This window comes from Panthera onca, chromosome B2 (assembly GCF_046562875.1).
Source record: "Panthera onca isolate mPanOnc1 chromosome B2, mPanOnc1 haplotype 2, whole genome shotgun sequence".
Taxonomy (NCBI): Eukaryota; Metazoa; Chordata; class Mammalia; order Carnivora; family Felidae; genus Panthera; species Panthera onca.
The window spans coordinates 49,124,134-49,149,597 of NC_138343.1; the positions used below are offsets into that span (position 1 = coordinate 49,124,134).

A 25,464-nucleotide genomic window follows, 5' to 3' on the forward strand; every position below is an offset into this window, starting at 1 on the left:
ATAAACGAACTTATGCTGACCTTTTCCATTAAGGCTTCTGAAACGTTTTAAGTTCATGAACATTAATCTCTCCTCTATACTCCAGAAGCCTTGGGAATCTGTATCTCATAAGGACCATACATATATGGCAAAGGAGTATGGCCCCTTCTGTTCTGTGTCCACATAGCCACAGTGGTAACTTCAAAGAAAATGGTGGTCCCAATTATCAATAACTTAGATGGTTCTGTTGGTCTGGGTGAGTATCAGTTTTCCTTAAATTCCAACATCCACACTTCCCACTGATGGTCTTCTACTATTTGGTTACCCTTCAACTAGCCCAGCTATCTGATTAATACTAATAAGAGTCCTATAGCTACAGGGGACAAGATAGACCTTTCTGTTCTGAGCAAAACACACCTAAAACAATAAATAAACAAAAATATTAAAAGAGCTGTTTGCAACATAACTGGACCCAAATGAAAAGACACAGGAAACTATGAATAATCACTGCAAAAGTCTCCCAAAAGAAAACCTTTAAAAATCTATAAACAAGATGCCAGCACAGTGTTCTTTATTTAGGCACTAACATTTTATCTAGTTTTGAGAAAATATCATATTTTTGGCCAAAAGAACATAATTACAAAAAAAAGAAAAAAATGTATAGTTTCAAATTTCATTTAAAAAGTTTTTACAACCATGCATAAAGCATTCATATATAAACACCTACAACTTAAATGGGTTTGTTAACTAAACATCAGGGAGGTCTTAATGATGACAGCTGCATTTGACCACAGGCTCAATGTCCCAGATGCCAACATGTTTTCTTCCCAGGAACAGGGATAGCCATAGATAGACTTCTAAGACTGAAGGCTTGCTTTTACACTTCCCTTTATTTTTTTTTTTCATTTTTTTCAGTTCCAGGAAATGTACTGCAGACCCTCAGCTGGCATTAGACTATGTGAGGTATTGAAGAAATGGAATTCTGTAGCGATGCAGACATTGATGATGATAGGAAAAGCTATCAAAAATGGCAACTATTTGTCTACCTGGCTTCCTTTCTCCTTTATTCGATGAAATCCACCACATCTTTTCTGAGATCTGCTCTCCTTAACCGCCAACCTAATTAAATGTCCTAGTGAGCGCTACTGATTATAATCCCACAAACCCTTTGCTGACAGGTGGGCAAGGGATCTAACCTGCCTCTGTTTGGGAAAGTCCATCCCTTGGGCTTCATTTTATCAGCTTTACTGAGGTATAGTTGACCAATAAAATATAAGATATTTAAAGTGCACAATGTGATGATTCGGTATATGTATACGCTGCAAAAAGATGACCCTCATCAAGTTAATGAACACATCCAACACCGCACATACTTACCTTTCTTCATGTGAGAATATTTAAGTTCTACTCTCTTAGCAAACTTCAATTATACAATACAGTGCTATCAACTACAGTTGCCTGGACTTTTGCACGGAAACTAAGGGAAGGGAAAAACTTATTCTCTCTAGTGGTAAAGCTAGGAAAAGCCTGACAGGTCTGGGTTCACTTGTACCCTACAGAATGTAGAAACCTTTTCTTCCATAGATGCAAATGAGGTTGAAATAGAGAAATTAGAGAGTTGTGGGAGGTCCTGGCACTATCTCCCGAATGGATTAGAAAGGCTACTTTTACTTATTTTTACTATTAGCACAATAACTAGCATGTCCCGAGACAAATTATGAGCCAGAAACTGGCTAAGCACTTTACATTCATCGATTCACTTATTCCTTATAATTACTCTATTAGCAAGGCAGTTTTTCCTTGTATCATAGAATAAGAACTTGAGGGTTAGAAAGAATAGTTTACTCAAAAAATGACACATTTAGCTCATTACACAATTAGAATTATTACAGTCTGCCTTCTCCCAAAGTTCAAGCTTTTTTCATTGTAGTGTACTATTTCCAACCTACGTTCCTAACTCATGTGACTTTTCTCAGCATGGAGGCAATAGCCAGTTTGAGATTAGGGCCCACCAGTTCACTGGACCAGACAGAATCATCTTTTTTTATTATTATTATTTCATTTTTAATCATTATTTATTTTTGAGAGAGACAGAGTGCAAGTGTGGAAGGGGAAGAGAGAGAGAAGGAGACACAGAATCCAAATCAGGCTCCAGGCTCTGAGCTGTCAGCACAGAGTTGGACACAGGGCTTGAACCCACAAACTGTGAGATCATGAACTGAGGCAAAGTCAGATGCTCAACCTACTGAACCACCCAGTTGCCCCAGAATCATCTTCTTTTGAAGGCTACATATATAATCCTAAACTTCTGCCAATAAATGAAGAAGGCCACCAAATCTGTATTCTAATATTTCTTGAACTAAATTGTTATAGAATAATAATGAAGTTTGAGTAATAAGCGAAATAAATTATGGTGGTTTTTAAAAATAAATGTAAGATTCTCATTTATTAGATGATATGACACTGAATCAAGAGGCTCAATAAATTCTGATTTCCAGAAAAGACACATCCATTCAAGGTAGCAGGCATTTATTAAAAGTTTTCTTTGTGTACTGCAGTGTACTAGAGGCTGAGCAATATAGAGACTCAATAAAAAATATTATGTTTCTGCTCCTGTAGAAGCCACTTGGAGGAAGAGGACACAGACACCTTAAGTAGCTTAGTATCAGTCACAAGGAAGCCTATTTTTATTAAAATGATAAAGCAGAAAACCACATTCCATCGCTGAGATGGTAAGAAAACAATGTGTGCTGGAAGGGAGATCAAAGGTCTTGCGGAAGATGTGGTGGATTATAAGGATAAGCAGGAAATATAAAGGTGAGAGGAGGTGCAAGAGCACTGTGGTCCCCCTTATTTTATTTATCAAGTTTTTAGGGAGTTGGGTAAAAACAGTTGTTCTTGAGAGTCCTGTGTGAAGTGGGAATATATCAGAAAGGAGAACAGGAAGTAACCAAACAATATACATCCAAAGAAAACCATCAGGAATTTGATACAGGAGACAGTAAAAAAGATAAAGTCAGGGCTGATGTCAGTAAAGAAGGCCAAGGTCCGGGGGGAAAGGTTGAGGTGGCAAATGATTTGTTATTTGATTCAGAGATATTTCCTTATAAATAACAGAGTAAATTGATGCATTACTCAAGAAACATAGGGAACAAGAGGATGAAGGGACTGGGTAATATCTATACACTTTCTTTAAAAACCAAATGAGATGGGGCGCCTGGGTGGCTCAGTAGGTTTGACTTTGGCTCAGGTCATGGTCTCACGGTTCTTGGGTTCGAGCCCCACCTCTGACAGCTCAGAGCAAAGAGCCTGCTTTGGATTCTGTCTTCCTCTCTCTCTGCCCCTCCCCTGCTCAGGCTCTGCCTTTCTCTCTCAAAAATAAATAAACATTAAAATTTTTTTTTTCAAAGCAAATGAGAAAAGGAATAAGAAAAATATGAGAACTTCTGAAGAAAGTTCCCCATAAACCTACTTTTCTCCCAGTTTCTTCTTCCTAGTGGACGAGAGCCGTCCTCATTCAGTTGCTCAGGTCAAAACTTTTACGGTAATCTTGGGACTTTACTTTTCCTTCTACCCAATCCATCAGCAAATCATGTTTCCTCTGTTCAATGCGTATTTCACCATCCCATCCTCCTCCTTCATGACCACCCTAATCTAAGCCACCAGCTTGTGTCACTTGAAAGACGGCAATGTCACTGCAGTGTCCTAACAGTCTCTCTGCTTCCACCCTTGATCCTGCAACACTCGGTTCCCCACACAGCATGAGTCAGATGCAAACATAAACTGGACCCTGTCCCCGCTCTATTCAAACTCCTGCCATGACCAGGATAAAATCTAAAACCTTTATAATAGGATTGATTAAGTAACAATTGAATTTCAAAGAATACTTGTTCACCTTTAAATGACTCACAGTACAACATCTACTTAATACTTCTAATGGGTAAAAAAAATAATTTCTTTAAATCTAAGTATAAATATAACTTCTCTTGACTGATCTGAAATCCTCAAAATCCAACATGTTCTTCATCAGCCTCCCCCAAGGTCAATTTAAGCAAGCAACTATAAAAAGTAACTTAATTTAGAGATCAATTTGTATAGTATCGTATAACAAAAGAAAATAATATTGTTTCAAATATCTTACTAAGCCTACTGCCATTGGTAGTATAAGAAATACGTATAAATTTATAAAGTTAATATGAGGGGCACTGGGGTGGCTCAGTTCATTAAGCATCCGACTTCAGCTCTAGTCTTGATCTCACAGTTCAGGGGTACAAGCCCCGCATCAGGCTCTGTACTGACAGCTCAGAGCTGGACACTGCTTCGGATTCTGTGTCTCCCTCTCTCTCTGCCCCTCCTCTGCCCATGCTCTGTCTCTATCTCTCTCTCAAAAATAAATAAAATAATACATTATTTTTTGTATAATAATATACAAAAAATAATATTTTTTGTATAATAATAAAATACATTATTTTTTGTATAATAATAAAATATACATTAAAAATATATATAAAGTTAACATGAAATTTTTCCTCTGGAGATTTAACTTTAACATTCTTCATATAATAAACCAATTATACAAAAATAAATTCAGACATGCAATTCTGTTGTCAAAAGTCCATAAAGAGGTCTGAGTAAAATCTGTCCCCATAACAATATATTAGAAAGACGTATTAAACTGACTTTTTAAAATATTTTTTTTAAAGTGTATTAACTTATTTAGAGAGAGAGAGAGAGAGAGCCAGCAGAGGAGGAGTAGCGAAGAAGGGAGAGAGTATCCCAAGAAGGCTCTGCACTGTCAGCACAGAGCTCAACGTGGGGTTCAAATTCACCAACCCTGAGGTCATGACCTGAACTGAAACCAAGAGTCAGACGCTTAACTAACTGAGGCACTCAGGCTCCCCATAAGCTGACTTTTAAAATAAAGAAGACCAGAGGTCAATGTTTAAAGAAATGGTTTGAACAAGGTCTGTACTCCAGTTAATACTATACTAACATCACCTTGCTGGATTTTATAATGTTTAGGTTATGAAATATATCAACAGAGAATTCCGAGTGAAGGGTACATGAGAACTCTGTACTAGTTTTGCAACTTCTTGTGAGGCTTCAATTATTTTACATTTTTAAAAGGTTTAAAAAAGGAAGGCTCTCCATAAAATAACTGCACTGTGATCATTACATATCATCCATATAAACTCATTAAAAACTCATCATGACTCATACTAAGAAGTTTGGTTTTTAATATTTGTATCATACAAAACACTAGAATACAAGCAATGGAATCAGACGAACCATGTTAAAAAAAATAAAAATCAGCCCCAGGAACTCCTAGCTTGGAGTTCCAAACTTATAAACTTGGAAATTTTACTTAATTTGTCTCTCCTCAGTTTTTGTATCTGTAAATGCATATAACAATACCTGACATAGCACGGAGAGGTTTAAATGAGATAATGTACATAAAATGTTTGGTAGATGCCTGACATGGAGTAAACCCACATAAGAAGAACTCAATAAATGGTAGTTATTATAGATCGTTTTCATTAATAAAATTGAGTTTCTTTCAAAATAGCCTGTAGCTGACTGTGGATTACATTTCTAACACATTCTTTAAAGAAAAATCCATTCATAATGGCTCGTGCCAAATTCCAGCTTGCTAACCTTATAATTAAAGTTTCCTGTTTATCCTTGCTTGAAATGCCTACTTCACAGATCCTTTTGGGTATCAGGCACTTCAAAGTCAACATGACCAAATCTAAACTCATAATGTTTTCCCCAAAATTTAATCCTCTTTTTGTGAATGGCCCCACCATCCATCTCTGCAGTCCAGAAACCAAGAGAGTGCCTCACATCCCACACATCTTATATTTTTTTTATCTCCTGTCTCTAAATCTGCCCACTTCTCTCCATTGGTACTTCGGCTCCTGACTATAGGTTACACTCTCTCTTGCTTGCACCTCCTAAGTAGTGTCCCTAGATCCATTTTTGATGCCTGCTGTTGTCTGCATTGTACCTAAAACGATTTTTTTTTTAGATATAGAAATGTGTTTATGAGCACTCCCTCCTATCCATACTATCCTCTTAGAAACTTACAACAGTTTTACAATGCTCTTAGAGGGTAAAAACTAAAATTCTTGATATTGCCAGTGAATATGTCCTGACCCATATCTACTCCTTGGAACACTATTGTGCTCGGCCCTTGCTCTCCAAATCAGCCAACCTAACCTTCCTCCAAGTCCCTTGTGTGGTCCATTCTTCCTCCCAATACAGAATCACCCCTTGGGCCTCTGCTTCTCAGTCATCTGTACTGACTCTTTCTCTATCATTTTCTCTTTTTCTTAAGGTTAAAACAATTTTTTTTTGAGACAGAGGAGGGAGAGGGGCAGAAGGAGAGAGAGAGAAACCCAAGAAGGCTCTGTGCTCAGTGTGGAGGATGACATGGGGATTGATCCCACGGCATCAAGACTTGAGCAAAAATCAAGAGTCAGATGTTCAACCAACTGAGCCACCCAGGTGTCCCTTTCTCTATCAACTTCTAAAGATTTAGACCAACCCCAGTCTCATTTCCAGGCTCCAATTTGCTCCTCTGCCTGTCTTCTTGATCAGTGATATCATCTACTTCCTGGAAGACTCCCATCATTTACTATAAGAGCCCTAAATTACATATCTAATTGTCTCCTTGATATCTTCAGTTCATGTCTCCCACTTGGCATGTCCCTGCCACCTTCCACCTTGGCATATCTGTTCCTCTTCTGGTCTTCCCATCTCAGTGCATGTTTTCACCATCCACCAGGTTGCTCAAAAGATCTGAAGCACTTCCCTCACCTCAACATTCAGTTCATTGGCCTGTCCAGACAGTGCTATCTCTTCTCTCCATCTCCATTGGCTCCTCCATGGTCCTCCAAGGTCAAGCTGCCATGATGCTTGGCTTCAACTGATCTCCAAACTCATAGCCCAGCTTCTGATTTTTTTCCCCACCATTCATCATATTTATAGCAGCCAGAGTGATTTTCAACACATAAGTCACATTCTATCAATTGCCTTCTAAACTCCTCAGTGATTTTCCCCTCTGACCTCTCACACCTAAACAAGATATCATGTGACTTGGCATCTACCGTATCATACCACTCTCCCCTCTCCTCACTCTGGTACAGCTACAGTGATCTCTCTATACCTACTCCCCAAAGGCCACCTCAGAGACAATACTGGATGTCCCTCCTTCATTGAGCTCTCTATCCCATTCTCATCAAACAGCAGGAAGCCTCCTACCATTCAGATCTCAGCTCAAACTTTTCTTCTCCAGAAAGGTCTCCCACATCCAGTTAGTCTAAAAGGGTACCCCATACACTCCACAGTTATTTTTTATTATACCACCCTGTTGCTTTCCTTACTAGCACACTTTATAATCTGCAGCTATGTTGTTTGTATTTCTGTATTAGCTTCTTTATTGTCTCTCTATGAAGATATAAACTCCCAGAGGATAGTGATCTCTCCAAATTTGGCTTTACATATATCGTACTTACAACTACACCTAATACATAGTAAGTACCCATCAGATATTTGTTGAATGACTCAGTGCTGTTTGCTCTCACTGGTGTGCTCTTTCCACACAAACCTGACCCCACTTTGCTTAATTAAAGGCCATTCATTTTTTAGTTCCCACCTCTGAAATCACTCTGCAGGAAGCCTTTCTCCAACCTCCATTACTGCCTCAGGATCCCATATTCATGTTTTCAGAATCCTATAAAGCCCTCCTTCATAGCATTTATCAGATATGTATTTTTACATTTACTTTATATTTATTTCATTAATGTCTGGGTGCAGAGACATGTCAATTTTTACTTATTATTGTATCTCTAGGCCATAACTCAATGTTTGACATAGGGTAAGAATTCACAAAAATTATGTTGAATAAAAACAATAATATTGTTCAAAAGCAATAACTACTTTATGAAGAAATTCTGTACATAAAGAAGAGCATACCAGAGCAGGAGCTAACTATCATCTCTCCCACAGGAATCCTTGCTATGCTGTATGTCCTTCCAGACATCTCTATCCACATAGATGCACACATAAATGCTATTTTAGTTTATTTGCAAAAGTAGGCTAATATTAGCCTGAATGCCCACATATCCTCCCCTTTGTCAACATGGATTTCAATCTTCCCCTTTGGTAATGAAATATTTTTAAATAGTGCTTAATTTTGTTTTAATTAACATTTATTTCAACTCTACTAGGGAAGAACATTTTTCTATATGCTTCATAGTCAAATGTATGTCTTCTTTTGGGGCTCGTGTATTCAAACCCTTTAATGATTACTCTTCTAGTATGTTCATATTGCTTTCCTTTAATTCCTAAGTATTCTTTACATAAAAAAATATTAGCCCTCCATCTGTACTATTATAAATTGTAAATATTTTCGGGTTTATCATCTGCCTTCACATTTTGTAATTGGCATGCAAAAATACTGATTTTCATGTTGTCAAATCTATGACTTCTTGCTGTTACAACTGTTGCATTTTTATAAGAAAGGTCTCCCCTCCTTTAATATTACATAATGCTTACTTAAACATTCTTCAAATAATTTTATGAGCTTTTACATTTAATTTTTTAATCCATCTATAATTTTTTTAAGCGAAGCACAATTTGAGAACTTAATTTTATAGTTTTCCAAAGTGTTTACCAATTACTCCAGCACAAGTCTGCAGCTAAATTGAAATGCTAATTTGTTCAAATTCTAAGTGGTAACGCATATCTGAGCCTATTGCTAGGCATTCTCCTCTGTTTTGGTGCCAACAGCAATAAGGTAATTATTCACATTAAAGGAATATATTTTTTCTAGAAATAACTGGTAATGTTGGCTATCTTTAAGTGTTTATTATTCCAAAAGACTTAGAATTATTGAATCAGATTTCAAATGAATATATTTGGCTTGTGATTAAAATTGCATTAGATTTGGGGCACCTGGGTGGCTCAGATGGTAAAGTGTCTGACTCTAGATTTCCACTCAGGACATGATCTCACGGTCTGTGAGTTTGACCCTGTGTTGGGCTCTGCTCTAACAGTATGGAATTTGCTTGAGATTCTCTCTCCCTCCCTCTCTCTCTCTCTCTCTCTCTCTCTCTCTGCCCCTCCACTGCTCCCACACTCTCACTCTCAAAATAAAGTTTAAAAAAAAACTTGCATTAGGTTTTAAACTACTGAGTCTTTCCACTGATATTATGCACCACCATTTATTTTACTCTTTTATATCTCTTACCAGTGCTTTATAGCTTTGTTTCCATTGCTCCTGTCATTTTTCTTAAGTTTATTTCCAGATAATTTAAATTGAAATTTAAAATAGGATTTTACATTAAAATACTCAAAAGCTATTGATTTGTGCATTTACTGAATGCAACTGATAGTTTTTCAGATTCTCTACTGTGCTAGGACAAAATATATATAATCTACAAATCTGATAATCTACAAACTGATAATTTGGAATTCTTTTAATAGTGACATCAAACGCATTTTTTCCTTGACTCCATACATTGGCTAAAACTTTAATAATAATATTTAATGATTGTTACAATATACAGTAATTTTTAGTGTCAGTGTTTCCATAAAATAGAAAGTTGCTTGAAACAGATTTTTAATTATTTGTTTTATATCAGTATTTAAAGCAGTGATTCTCAACTAATGGCTAAACCACTCTATTAGGAAACATTGATTTAAAGGAATATCCTTGTAGTCTTAATTTACTGTTTATTCCAAGAATACAAGCTGAATTTTATTAAATGTGTTTCAGTTTTGTACCAAATTGATCATGTTCTTAGTCCATATGTATATGGTCCATATATATATATATATATATATATATATATATATATATATGGCTTCAATAAATTAAACCAAAGAATTATTTCATTTTAAACCATCCTTCTTTACTTGAATAAATTACAATCATGATTTTTCTTTTTTTCCCTAACAAACTGTTGGATTTCATTTGTTGCTGTTTTATTTAGGATTTTGTCATTTTATTTACACTTAAATATTGCTCCAGTTTTCTTTCTTTTTTTTTTTAGTTATCTTTACAGCTGTTTTAAAAATTATTTTACACTTCCTTTCTAATTGAAAAACTTCCATATTTTCTTATTCTATGGAATAGATCATACAACATAAAAAGTGTCTGATATTTTAATGATTCAAAGAATATGCCATAAATTTATTTCAGCCAAATGTATTCTTGGGAACAAATCTTTGGTAACTTCATGTCTTTAGCTTTTGTTTCAGCTATATTCTTCTGTAGCCAATTATGATAATTTATATTCATACATATAACTTATATTTTTAAATTTCAGAATGGCACTCTATAATATACACATTTTTGTATTACAATTCTAATCTCTTTGGCATCTGTTATACTTGAATTATCATTTCAGATTTTACATATTGTTTTCTTTGTATAATTAAGGTTGTTAAGGATTAAATCATTATCTCTAAAAAAAAAAATTCAAGTCTACTAATTTCCTACTTTCTAATTCACCAATTTCTGCCTTTATCTTGCACCAATTAATTTCACTAGACTTACTGGTTATTTTGTTTATGGTTTCTCATATTAACAGCTTAATTTTTTTGTACTTTACTATTCAAAATGAAAGTATTTAATGTGATGGCATGTTGGCCATGTCTCATGAAATACTGTCATTATTGTTATTTCCTTAGCAATCTGCTGCTGAAATTTTCATATCTTTCATACAAAAGTTATTTAGAAGGTTTATTCTTTCTTTTCTGCTTTTTTATCTTGCAAGAGATTAAGATTGTTGGTTAAGATGTTTTCAACTTCATATTTATTTTATTGTGATCATATTCGACATCATTTTGGTTTACTAAAATTTATTAGGTTTATATTTATATTCTGAGATAAATTATATTTATATTCCTTGTATATATAAATTGCCTTTATTATATTACTCAAATTTCTTCATGCTTTCTGTATAATTTTTAACCTAGTTTAAAAGTTAAAAACTCAAAGAGGTAAGTAAATGTCTTTCATTACCATCATTTTTCTATCAAGTTCATTTTTTTTTTTTTGAGATCTACTTTATAGATTTCTATATTATGTTATCTGGTATAAGATATAGGGTTTTTTTTTATATTCATTTATTTATTGCTGACAGACAGAGAGCACAAGCAGGGGACGGGCAGATAGAGAGGGAGACACAGAATCCAAAGCAGGCTCCAGCTCTGAGCTGTCAGCACACAGCCAAAAGTGGGGCTTGAACCCACAAACTGTGAGATCAAGACCTGAGCTGAAGTTGGATGCTTAACTGACTGAACCACCCAGGTGCCTCTGGTATAAAACTTTCTTGACTATTGGGATCTCCCTAGAGAATGAGGTCTTATTATTAATGTAAAATGTAGTTATTTTATACATTTTATTTTTTCTTTTCTTATAATTTTGAGTCTTTTTGTTTTTATTTCAATGATTCATTTTATTCAGTGAATTTTGGATATTTAATTAAATATTTAATTAAAATATTTTTTCTACAGTGGTTTTGTTTTCCTCCAGTAAAAAAAACGTTGTGATTACATGTTGATATATTATCTAATTTTTTCCTACATAGGGTCATTTTTAAGAATCATATTTTCTTTTTATAACTGGAAGATTTATTCTTTCTTACTTCCGTTGTCTTTTTACAACTTCTTTATTGTTCTAATTCTCTTACTATTTAATTTTATTGTGTTTTTGTGTTTTACTATTTATTTTATGGTTTCTTTCATTCTCTTATCTGTCTGGTGATTTGGAAGGTATATATCCTGTTTTAAACAACAAATTGACTCATATTTAATTCATCTGGCACTCATACCCCATTGCCAGTTTTCTATGGCCATAGTCCCAGGTAGTGAACCTAAAGTTTTATCTGAGAGTTATGACCTGTGATGATTAGTTTATGTGTCAATGTGGTCAGGCTATAGTACCCAGTTATTCTATCAAACACTAACGTAGGTGTTGCTTCAAAAGTGTTCTGTAAATATGGCTAACATCTACAATGAACTGACTTTAAGTAAAGATCACCCTCAATAATGTGGATGGGCCTCATCAATCAGTTGGAAGGCCTTAAAAGCAAAACTGAAGTTTCCATGAGGAAGAAGAAATTATGCCTCAAGACAAAGCTCAAGAGTTTGCAGCCTATCAACCTGCCAACATTATTTTGAACTTACCAGTACTCATAAGCATGTGAGCCAATTTGTTCAAATACATCTCTTTATATATACTATTATATATGCTAATATATATACATACATATATATACATATAATATATGTATTCTACATATACACACACATAACCTATGTGTTATACGTATTTATATAAACAGAACCCTAATACATTAACTTTTCAAATTTTATGTAGTTTCTTTTATAAGAACAATTAGACTTTGTCTTATTTTAATAACCATATTTACAGTATGATATTTAACTTATTTCAATGCTTACCATTAAAATATATTTTTATATACCTTTACAGTATTCCTGAATTGTATTTTTATTTGTGAACTTTAAATCAGTTTAATCTCTTTATTAGAAAACTTTTTGAGGGACACCTGGATGGCTCAGTTGCTTGCAAGCATCTGATTCCTGATTTGGGCTCAGATAGTGATCCCAGAGTTGTGGGATCAAACCCCATGTCAGGCTCTTGTGCTGAGCATGGAGCCTGCTTAAAATTCTCTCTCTCTCTCTCTCTCTCTCTCTCTCTCTCTCTCCCTCTGTCCCTCCCCCACTGGTACACACATTGACTCTAATTTTAAAAATTAAAAAAATAAAAAAATAGAATACTTTTTAAAAAAAAATTTCAGTTCTTAAAAAGCAAAAAATACCTTTGTTTGTTTGTTTTTACATGTAAATAGCATTTAAGCAGAGTGTCCAATTCTTTGGTCATAATCTTTTTTTTTTCCCTAAAGATATATATATTTTACACCACTATCTTCCTATAGTTAATGGTGTAGAGAATTCTAAGGTTAACAAGCTTTATGTTCCCTTCTGTTTTTCTTTTACTTTGTTCACTGCTTTTTCTTGCACTGTAATTAAATGTACTGAAATTAAATGTAAGTACTCCGAGGTATTTTAGGTAGAGTTTTCGTTATTCTCTCTGTTGTATTTACTCTGGGCTCTTATTAAAAAGAGAAATTACTATGTGTACTTTGGATACCTTCTCTTTTATGATTTTTAAAATTTTTTTAACATTTATCCATTTTTTGACAGACAGAGAGCACAAGCAGGGGAGGGGCAGAGAGAGGGTGAGACACAGAATCCGAAGCAGGCTCCAGGCTCTGAGCCCTCAGCACAGAGCCCGATGCGGGGCTTGAACTCATGAAACGCGAGATCATGACCTGAGCCAAAGACTTAACCAATTGAGCCATCCAGGCGCCCCTCTTTTATGACTTTTGTCTCCTGATTTTGTCCTCTGCATTCAGGTAGATTCCATCAGTGTGTTCTTCATAGTGCTTATGCACTTTGGGGCAGCGGTGATTTCATTCTTTACCACTTCCAGTGAGTGCATTATTAAATTCTGTTGTTGCACTTTAAATTCCACAGAATTCCGGGTTCCTGAGTGGCTCATTCAGTTAAGCATTCGACTTTGGCTCAGGTCATGATGTCACAGTTTGTGAGTTTGAACCCCACATTGGGCTCTGTGCTGTCAGTGCAGAGCCTGCTTGGATCCTCTGTCCCCCGCTCTTTGCCCCTCACCTGCTCTCTCTCTCAAAAATAAGTAAATTTTAAATAAATAGATAAATTCCATAAGATTCTTCATATTCTTCATCTCAATCCTATTTTATTTGTCTCTCTCTTAACCAGCTATCATCTCAACTCAGACTATCATGATTTCACGTTTTACTTCATCTAGTATCTCATATAATTCATATTTCTAAAGATTTATTGATAGCAGTAAACATGCATTATCTAAACTTTGCTCCTTAAATAAACTACAGTCTTTTCTGCCTTTGGTTGCTTTATTCTATCACAATTAGGTTACAGAGATTTTTTTTTTAATCTGTCCCTTATTTTACTGTTTATTCATCCTTGAGTTTTGAGTCTTAATCTAAAATTTAATTTCATGTTGTAACAAAATGTGAAACAGGAGCAAACTAAACAAACAAGTGCATTTCCTAACATACTCTCATTTCTTACCTCTCGTTGCCTGGGGCAATGTCGGCTGCAAGATGGGTCCAGGATTTCTTAGGACAAGCACCATGAAGTTGGACTTTCCCATATACCCCTGAAAGTAAAAGGAGGAACTGTTGGACAAGAAATTTTAGAGGATTAAGGCCACCTAAGTAAGGCTCATTAGAGAGGTTACTGTGCAGGATATGTTGTATAGAAACTACATATGAAGATGTCCATCTTATCAGACAAAGAATAAATTCTTCAAAACTTATTCTCATTCTCTCAAAAAGCTATAGAGAAATGAATGCTATACAACATCTAGTAATCCAAAAGTTGGGACCACTCCAATGGCTAACTAGTTACATTCTACCATTATGTGACTCCAAACCATTTGCAGTTCTGTTGGAAGTTAACTGGTTTTGATATTTTATGTTATCGGCTTCATTTTCCAAAAGGCAAGGGTAATTTTACTCCCTGAGGAAAGGGATTTGGTGCTATTAGCTTTGTTTTCAGTGGTTGGACCTCATATTTTTTTGTATTACAGATATCAAAGGATAGATCTCTAGCTCCTTTGTTTCAAAATATAATTTATTTCAGACTCATAAATTTAAGTCGTACCAGGGATATGCTTGATGCGGTCCAGTTTTATTCCTTCAGGTCTTTCCTCTTACGTGTTTTATTGCTGTTTAAAATCACATGTAGCACAATTCCTCATATTCCAATGGTCTCAAAATGTTTTGAGCAGAACCCAAGCAGTAACAAAATTATGATCATGCACTTCTAATGCATGTGTATTTATTTATTTTTAGATAAACATACACATATATGAATATCTTCACATATGATTCAATAAAAGTTCTAACATTTTCTTCCTGTACCCAAATGTATTGTTTGTTTATGCCTGGATTGGTACATAATATATCACTAATACTGAAATCTAAAGATTTCACAATTTTTAGCAGAAAACTTGAATTAAAAAAAAACCCCAAATACCAGTAAGGTGCAAATACTATGCTTTGAGTTTTAATACAATGTAAGCAAAAAAATTTCTCAGAACCCAACCACCTGTTTATGTCACTATATTTTTTTCCATACTCTAATTCAGAAAAAGTCACAAAACTAAAAATCAGGATTAATGGAAATGCAAGTATTCTAACTTTTAAGACATGTCCTGGAATAATCGATCTTTCATAATGATAGTCGTATATATATATGCCTATCTCTAAACATTTCATATGATATCATCATCATCATCTTTAAAAATATTCCACCTTTTTTTTTTTGGGCGCCTGGGTGGCGCAGTCGGTTAAGCGTCCGACTTCAGCCAGGTCACGATCTCGCGGTCTGTGAGTTCGAGCCCCGCGTCAGGCTCTGGGCTGATGGCTCGGAGCCTGGAGCCTGTTTCAGATTCTGTGTCTCCCTCTCTCTCTGCCCCTCCCCCTCCCCCATTCATGCTCTGTCTCTCTCTGTCCCAAAAATAAATAAAAAATGTTGAAAAAAAAATTAAAAAAAAAAAATATTCCACCTTTTTGACTATTGGCTAAGTAAAATAGGAAGGGGAGGAATGTGAAGTAATTTAAAGAAATGTCCAACAACGATTTTGGTGAAAACCAGTTAACTTCCTTAACTAAGTTATGCAGAAAACTAGACTGATCAGACAAGTAGATTTCTTGATCATTTCTAATCATCAAAGATTTACTATAAAATAACTCCATTCCTTGTTTCAAGATTATACTACGTAAAAAAATTAAAATCTGTAATTTACCATGGTATCATACAATTTTAAGCATACAGTGAAATATTTCATTCCTTATTCAATTTAATATCAGAGGAAATTTCAAACACACTAGCTTGGCCATATGGCTGGAGTTGAGGATTAAGATGGGCATCCTTTTATACTAAAGCAAAGTTTAATCCAATGTGGTGCTGCACCGAACAGAGTGGATCCCACAGGCAAAAATAAATGGAATGTTCCTGTTATCCATCTAGTAAAAAAGTAAAAATATTCTTGAACCTCATATTTGTAAAAAGATAAAAGCATGTATGAAAAATCCTTTTGAAACAATAAAGCCCTATCAAAGTACAGTACTATCTTGCAATGGTTATACATTTTGAAACTAGGTTATCAAACTTCATATTAGCCTAACATGATTGCTTCCATTTTACTGGGTTGTTGAAATCTTAGAAAATTAGTAATGCCATACAAAGAAAGCAAAAAAAAAAAAAAAAAAAAATGTTAGAATAAGCAGCTTCTTATACCTATCCCTTAATATGGAGTTATTGTGAGGCTTCACATCCTAGTTATATAATCCCGGTCCCAGTTTCTATGCTTTTACATAGGTCAACTTTAAAATAGGATTTGGTGCTGTGGCAGTACCAAATAAACAAACTGCAAACCGTGTTTTTTTAGATCAATTAAATATATATATCAACAACCACATAATATTTATAGTTGATAACAGACTCTTAGTCCAGGCTTTGGTGTCTGACCTATCTGGATATAAATCTAAGCTCTGACACTATAGAGCTGTGTGGCCTTCTGCATATTGTTAATCATCTCTGAGTCCTATTTTTGACATCTGCAAAATGGACACTGGTACAGAAGACCTGGTAAGTGAAATAATAAATATAAATTATCTAGAAGAGTGCCTGAAATTTAGTATGTGTTCTATGAATGTCACTTCTCCATCACAGAAATATACATTTCATTTCATTTTTAATAAAAAGTTATAGTAGACTCTTACCAATTGTTCCTGGATCAACATGAATTCCATTGAAACGGTCACAGAAAACTCCTTCTGAGGCTCTGAGGAGAATCAGGAGCTTTTGCTCTTTTCCTAAGGGATTTTCCAAAGTACCTGTTTACAAAGAAAAGTAATTTAAATTAATTTGAAATTAAAAGAGAGAGGAGGAAATTGTGATGTAATTTAGAGAATGCAAAGTAGATGCTATCATGCAGACTATACACAGAAGAGCCAATTGTCACATGATGAAATGAGAAAAGGGGGGAAAATGAGATGCAGTAAACTTCTCTGAGGTAGAGTGGATTGCTGTTCAGCAAATATTCACTCTTCTTTCTCCATTCAGGAAGTGTATACTTTCCTAACTACTAAAATTTAGCCTGTCCTAGTGACTTGTTGTGGCCAATGAAATTTGGGTAGAAGTGATAGTAATACCAATTCTGAGTTGATGCTTTAAAATACTTTGCAAGTTTTCACCAGGTCATTTGCTATTATGTTCCCTGTCATGAAAGGAGAATTCCTTAATGACATCTAGTGCCTGAATGAAGGCATAGGTAGCAAAGCTGAAGAACACAGAAGCTGCAACTGATTCTAGTGAAAATATTTGTTGTTGTAAGCCAATGAGATTTGGGGAGTATTTGTTACACATAATTACAGCAAAACCTGGCTGATACACTGTCTATGGCTGTATCCCCAAATTGCTTTACATGCATCTTAGCATTTAATCCTCACAGCAATCCGGAGAAGTATTATTATTATTTTTTTAAGTTTATTTATTTTGAGAGAGAGCGAGCAGGGGAGGGGCAGAAAGGGAGAAAGAGAGTCCCAAGCAGGCTCCATGCTGCCAGTGCAGAGCCCGACATGGGGCTTGATTTCATTAACCATGAGATCCTGACCTGAGTTGAAATGAAGTCACGCTTAACTAAGCCACCCAGGTGCCCTAAGTATGATTCTTAGGTCAATTTTAAATATTCATACATAACAAGGCTAAGAGGTTAAAGGACTTGTCCAAATTTATCCAACTAGTAAGTAATAATCTGAATTTAAACAATGGTGAATTTGAACAGTTTCTGCCAAGTGATTATTAAACATGTACTGGGTCTTTCTCTAAACCGAAATTATTCTAGCAGCATATGAAGAAAATCCATTCAGGATATGAAGGTCAGCACGGCTTTTGGCCTTAATCCATCAATGCAAACAGAGGAGTTTGGTCACTTTTGCAGCATACAAATTGGGGAATTTTGCTGGACTAGTCTTAGTATTGACCTAATAAAGGTTATTTACTTCAGAAAATACATCTTAAGATACAGAAAGTATTACAAAGAATTCGTTTTTCAAGAAGAACCTGGTGAGAAGATAGTTCCCAAACTATATACTGTATCAAACAGGCTGACAAAGAATATCTGTCACCAAATGAGACTTTCCAATTGAGAAATCCCTGAAAACAACCAAAATGAGGCTGCTGATACACTATGAAATAACTAGTGAACTTAAAATTGCCTGGTTATCATTTTGCTTAAGCAGTTTTTCAGGGGGTGTAAAATCATTCTCCTCCATTGACATTCCATATATATACCTGGTTAGCCAAAAGGTTCCCATGTGAGTTGTGAGTTTGCAGCTTGCTACATCTTTATGGTCTAGCCTTCACAGCCATCAGTCTATGAGGCACTGTTGAAAGTAAGCCTCAGAGAGGTAAGTGAATCTGCCTGGAGTCAGACAGTGGGTCAGTGGGCAAGGATCAGACCCCACAGCCTGTTTTCCCAGTGAATTGCTGGAGTACACTGCTGTTCCAGGTAGGAATGCCAATCCTCAGCTGAGTGACTAATGTATCCTCTCGGCCCAAACAAAGACGTGCTAGAGCAGAAAGAAGGAAAGCAGGGGAGGAGGAGAATGTTAAGAAAACATGTGTGGTGTAGCTCTTATCTGGCAGTTTTAAGTCTGTCCAGTAAGCCGTTTTCCAACTGTGATTTCATTTATTTCACGGAGGGTAGTTTAGATTCTTGGGGTGGGGGGGGGTGGGGGGGGGAATGGCCTAGCACTAAACAGATACCAGAGAGAAAAAAGTAGGACAGTTTTTGCCCTAGAGAAATGTATGCAGAGTCCCACAAAGAGAGTTCAGCGTTCCTCTAAAATCAGAGATTAAATCAATTATGCAAACCCAAACTGCAGCACATGTGAGCTTTCGCAGAAAGTCTGGGCAAGATTAGTCTCTGCTGTGATATTCTGATATATCTGAAATGACCAGGGTTTGAATTTTTTGTTGTTGTTGTTGTTACATGGGGTAAGGGGAAGACAGGGGGTAGGGACTGGGTAGAAAGGAGACAAGAATGACCTAAAAGGGGGAAAAAATTATGCCATTTTAACATTAAAATGGCGCACCTCTTGAATTTGTAAAAGCTGAGAATGGGAAGCCCTAAAGGCCAAGCTCCTCTTTTATTCTCTGATCTAGCAATCAAAGACAGGTGAGGGCTCTCACCAGCTTGGGCTTTGTCCCTAAATGACTAGAGCTACCACTGAAAGAAAGCTCTGGAGATAATACAGTTCCTCTCAGGTTTCCTTTTTCAAGCTGCTTCAAGCTGCTCTAAACTGTAGCAAAAAGCATTTGTCAACCTGGATGAATTTAGATACTCATAATAGAGGGGAAATCATTGTCATTGCATTGCAGAGAAGCCAGGTGTTTTTGCATCCACAATTTCATTGAATTCTTCCAACCCTCTGATGGATTATTGCTGAGGAAACTGAGACAAAGACAAAGAGAGGTTAGATAACTTGTCAGAAATTACACAGCTAGTAAGTGGTGAGCCTGGGCTTAGACTTAATAAGTACCATCCTAGGACACGTGGACATGAGGAACAGGAAAGAAGCAAAGGGAGGTTGCCATTACTTAGTGCGATGGTGGGCAATGGAGGGGAAACAATATGTTCCAGATGCTAAAATCACCTGGGGAGATGGAAGAAAATAAGTTCTGACATACAAAAGATAACTGTTATAACGATTTCAGGAATATAGTACAAATGGATTCCATGAACTTCAAAGGTAAGAAAAAGGGAAAAGAACCTTATATTATTTCATTAACTAAAGCTCTTTGATGGAATCAAGTATAAACCTAGTTTCCACTTAAGCCCACTCTCTCAACATGACTCTCCACACCTTGTAACTAAGCCAACACACACTGAATTACTTACTATTCCCTCTACGCTCTCTCCTCTGTGCACATGAGAGTCCCCAGGCTTTAATATCTCCACTGCTGTCTTAACTCCTGGACATCCCTCAAAACATGGCTCCACTGTAGTTTATGTCTAACAGCCTTCTATGATTTTGAATTAGATGCTCTCTTCTGTGAATAAAGATGTCCACACTCCTTGCTGCCCCCCCCCCCAAAGAGCTTGTCCTGACAAAATAGTATGGAATATGGACAAAGGTGATTTCCTGGAGTTCTTTACTGCAGTGTTATCTATTTCAAATAACAAACAATTGAAAACACTTTGAAGTAATAAATGATTGGAAACCACTGTCCATTTAGATTCCCTTCCTTTTCCCCAATTTCCTTGACATGCTCAAAAGCTGAGTCATTTAAGTCTTTAACACACCAAAACCCAGCTCTGATGCCACCTCTTTTGGGATCCTTCCTTGTCAGCTAAGATTTGGTCAAGTGGCCCCTTCTATGGCTTATGTCACTACATCTAAACTGTGCTGTAAGTCCCTTCTACCTGATGGCCTCCTACTCTCTGTAGTGAGCTAATCAAAAGAAAAGACTGTGTACTGCCAATAGAGTTCATTTATGTTTTATCAGAAATGAAATGAAATGAAAAATTAGGTAATTTTAACCAATCTTTTTGCAGTAAAGAGAAATAAAGAGGAATACTCCAGAGTAAAAAACACCCATTTCACCAATGTTGGAATAATCTTAAGCATCTATGTGCCTGGCATCAAAGCTGCAGAATAAAGCAAAAATTGACAGAATTACAAGGAAATAGATATACCTATAATAACAGTGGAAAATTAAACATAACTATGAAGAGAATGAACAAAAAGCAGTAAGGATATAGCAGTTTCGAATAATACTATTGACAAATCTGACATAAGAGTCCTGGATGGAAAATTAGACCCAAAAGAATACGTATCATTTTGAGACATGCACAACAGAGTCACAAATAATGATCATATGGTGACCCTAAAGCAAGTTTAACAAATTTAAAAGGATTGGAATCATAGATGCTTGCTGACCACAGTTCAATCAAACTGTGCAATTTATACAGGGAAAGGTCTATAAAATGAACTATATGGAAATAAAGATTTCCCAATTATCTAGAGATATCATTAAGAGAGTGAAAAAGCAAGCCACAGAGTAGGCAAAGACATTTGCAATACATATAACCAACAAAAGGTACATTGTAGAATATATAAGTGTCTCCAATAAATCAATATAAAACAGAGAATTCATTATTTTAAAAGATGGCAAGAGAACATCTACTTCACAAAACGATATCAAATAAACAATAAAAAGTTTTAAAGTATTAATTACATTAGAGATAAGAGAAATGAAAATTAAACAATAATTAGATCTTACTACATACCTGCTGGAATGGAATTAGGTTTAATTTAGCTGTGTATTTTTTATTTTATAAACTTTTCTGTATATGCATATTTCATAATAATTCAAATTTTATTAACTGATTATTATGTTTTATGGACACTGATCAATAAGTATTTATTAATCAAAAGAACAGAAACTGGCCAAAATTATATGTTTTACTGCTTTTCCATGACATTAATATTTTTATAGCTCTATTGAGATATAACTGACATACATGAAAATGCATATATTTGATGTATACTGACTAAAATTTTAGATAAAACTTTTTTCAAGTCCTTTTCATTGAATCCAAAGAAACAAACGGTATTTCTACATAATTTGTATTTCTGTCCAAGTAAACCTTGAAATTCCATGAGATATCATGATTGATTGCACATGAAAGGTTAGGAAATTATCCCCCAAAATTAATTTTGCACATTTCTTCTGTCCTCTGAAGTCGGTTATATGAGCTTCTAACTGGAGCACCACTATTTTTCTAAAGCCTTGCTATGTCTATTTTCTTCAGAGCAGAGCCTCCAGAACATTTTTATGATCAGAACCAAACTAGCAAATAAACAAACTAAACCAATTAAATTGTGAAGCAGATTTTATTATGAATTAGATTTTAATTCCTAGTGTACATTTGACCCACCTATCCCTAAAACATTCCTCCCCTACAATCAAAATTAGGTGAAAAGGGGCTTTCAGTCCAATGAAATAATGATTGGTTATAAGAGTAACAAGTAGGCACAAATGATAATCTCTAATCCCTTGGAGAGTGATTGTATTCTGGCTGATAGGTTTTTATCATTGATGAGGCCTGTCATTTTGTCCAACAATTGATAGAATATTAAAATAAAAGTTAAGGGTGCCTGGGATGTTCAGTCAGTTAAGTCTATGAGACTCTTAGTTTTGGCTCAGGTCAAGATCTCATGGTTCTTGGGATTGAGCCCTACATCAGGCTCTGCACTGAAAGCACGGAGCCTGCTTAGAATTCTCTCTCTCCCTCTTTCTCTGCCCCTGCCCGACTCTTGTTCTCTCTTTCTCCAAATAAATAAACTTAAAAAATAAATAAATAAAAGTTAATATATAATGTATTCACTCACATACTTGTAAAATGTATAAAAATCCTTAAAACTTTATAAACAAGGGTGAGCTAACTCACTTCTTGGTTTCTGCAACTTTAAAATAAACATAATAATAGCATAACTTCATTGGGAGTTAAATGATGTACTGCATGTTAGTAATACATGGCACAGTGTCTACGTATCAAATGTTTTAAATGCTTTTAAAAATGTTGGCTCTTAGTAGTAATAATGGGAAAAATAGTAGCAGTAACAATGAAGAAATGCTACATTTTATAATTAACATTTAAATTTACAAATTAAGAAAAACAAGGTGAGCCCTTCCCAACCAGTAATGTTCTCTTTCTAAAGTGCTAGAAACTAGACATTTCAATAGCAAAAATAATAGGCGAATACTTATTTGAATGTCCAGCCCACAGAACTGCAGGAAATACAATTAAATTTATCTCCAACTCAAACACTCTTAAAATAGTTTTCTAAACAAGGAAACAAATTATTTATTCAGTCATTTATTCACCTATTTGCTTAAAATAATTTAGTTTTTCCATGCAAAAATAATTAAATAATACTTAATAGTTATTTTATTTATTATATAATTCACTATTTAATTATTTGAAAATAATCAATTTCCAAAGGAATTTTACTGTTATTGTGATGGAAGTTCAAGAGTCCAAAATATAGTTTCAGAAACACTGATTTAGAAAATATTAAAATATTAAAGACATTACTGTAAATGTGTTTCATAGAAACTGATACCCCAAAAAATAGAAGAATCATTTCTTGTATCAATGTTTTGCTTATACACACACACACACACACACACACACACACACATACTTATTATTATATATAGTGTGATGTTTATCTGTCAGAGAACTAGTATCCATCTACAGATAAAAGAGATATTTCTGTGTTTAAATTCATTTTGAAATATGTATTATTTACCATTGGCTGCCACTCTTCTCCAAGACTCAAAGAAATGAAGTTTGGTGTTTCCTGAACTTGTAAAGACAAAGCTTGTATGCTTTTGTCCTTATAGTTAAATAAATACAATATTTAAAAGTAACATCCCGTTTGTGTCACTTTTTAATTTTATTGCATAACTAGTAATTTCATTAGCAAACTGTCAGTGTAAACAAAAACTGATTTCTTCACTCATGATCCATATTAGCCAATTTATAAATGATCTCTTTTGCAGATATTTATATATACCTATGGTAATATTTACACATTAAATGTGTGGTTTATTTGTATTTTCTAAACATAAACTTGAAAGAGGATACATATATTTTTTAATTTAATATATTATTTTTAAACATCGCTACAAGATTCCCTGGCTACTGAATGAGTCTAACTACTGGGTATTGTGGCTTTAGGCTAGAGGATATGTTTTAATCTACACTTTTCTCTGGTTTGTCTCCTTTTTATTACTTAATCATCCAATGAGCCTTACAGAACTGTCAGTTTGGAAGGCAATAAACTGTGTATGGATTTTTCTTCTTTAGGATTGAGAAAGTCCCAATCATAGAAGCAATGAAAGAAACTTCCATAGACCCAGTACTTCATTTCCTGACAATCAAAGTCATGTGCTAATGATGACCTTAGGCACCTGGCTACAAATGTGAGACAAGGCTGACAAATACCCATCACTAACTCTGCAAAACAATATGTGACACGTTTTAAGATAAAAACCCAGTTCTAAGCATAATTACTGAGCAACTAGGCAGCATGTCATGTGACCTTGTTGTGACAGGCCATGGAAACAATGAACTGCCATGTCCTCAGGGAAACTGATGTGTGGGGCATGTCTGCTTACCTAGGGATCAAGGAGGGTTCTATTAACTTTTAAAGACACTAATTATTACTAGTAATCCCTCTCTGAAATTCACCTACAAACCATCAGAAGAGAGTCTTCCATTTGCAATTTTATTTTATTTTTTATTAATTTTGATAGAGAGGGAGGGGGAGCGCATGAGCAGGGGTAGGGAAGAGACAGAGGGAGAGAGAGAATCCCAAGCATGCTCTGAGTTCTGCACTGAGTCAGATGTGGGGCTCAATCCCATTACCATGAGATTATGGCCTGAGCCAAAATCAAGAGTTGAGCACTTAAATGACTGAACTACCCAGGTGCTCCTCCATTTGCAATTTTAAACTATGAGCTTCAAACACTCTATTGAGCTGAACATTTGGATGAATAACATGTTAATGTCTTTGGTATCTAAGCAAAGAACACATTTTAAAGCATTGGAATGATGTCCTCTCTCAGAAGATATCAGTGTAAAAGATGAGTTCAGACATCTACTCATGGACAATGAAATGCAAACATTTCAAGCAATCAACAAACCAATGTTTATTAAACAGGCTTTGAGTTGGGCATTTTTATGAGTTTTTCTCTCCTAGACAGACTAAAAATTGAAAATACTTCGGATTTGTAGAATATCACCCATTTTTCATTGTTTTGTCATTATTTAATTCCTTTCATACAGAGGGGAAAAGCATTGTAGTCATTTACACATTAATACTATAATTCCTTCTTCACAGATGTAGCCATTTAAGTCTAAGCTAAGGATCTGAACATGTTACAAGAAAAAGGCATTGAGCTGAAAGACAGACTTAGATATATCCATTCATTTATATATACACTAATCAGTCACACAGAACACTATCTGAACTCTACTATGTACTAGGCACTAGGGTCACAAAATGTCTAGTCTATCATAATAGGGAAGGTGAAACATACCACCTTGTAATAGTAAGATGAATGCAATAATGACAATATGAATTAAGAGAATAGACCAGAACAAAAGACACAGTGAAAGCTACTAAATGGAGTCAGGAGGTGCTCACAGTAAAAATAGTCCTTAGGCACTGCCTTCAGTTGAAGGATGAGTATTTAAGGTAACTAAAATAGCCTCTAATCCTGGTCCCGGTCTTTATCAGC

At 35.1% G+C, this 25,464-nt stretch overlaps 1 protein-coding gene across 1 annotated transcript in view; it reads right to left on the minus strand.

The window, feature by feature from the left end:
- The window catches only part of PKHD1 (PKHD1 ciliary IPT domain containing fibrocystin/polyductin), a 479,232-nt gene that overhangs the window by 151,265 nt on the left and 302,503 nt on the right, over positions 1-25,464 (minus strand). Inside the window, exons 53-54 of the mRNA XM_078446999.2 lie at positions 16,866-16,979; positions 14,146-14,233 (exon numbers count right to left, since the gene is read on the minus strand). Of these exons, the coding sequence (XP_078303125.2) occupies positions 14,146-14,233; positions 16,866-16,979 (202 nt within the window). The remainder of the gene's footprint in view (positions 1-14,145; positions 14,234-16,865; positions 16,980-25,464) is intronic.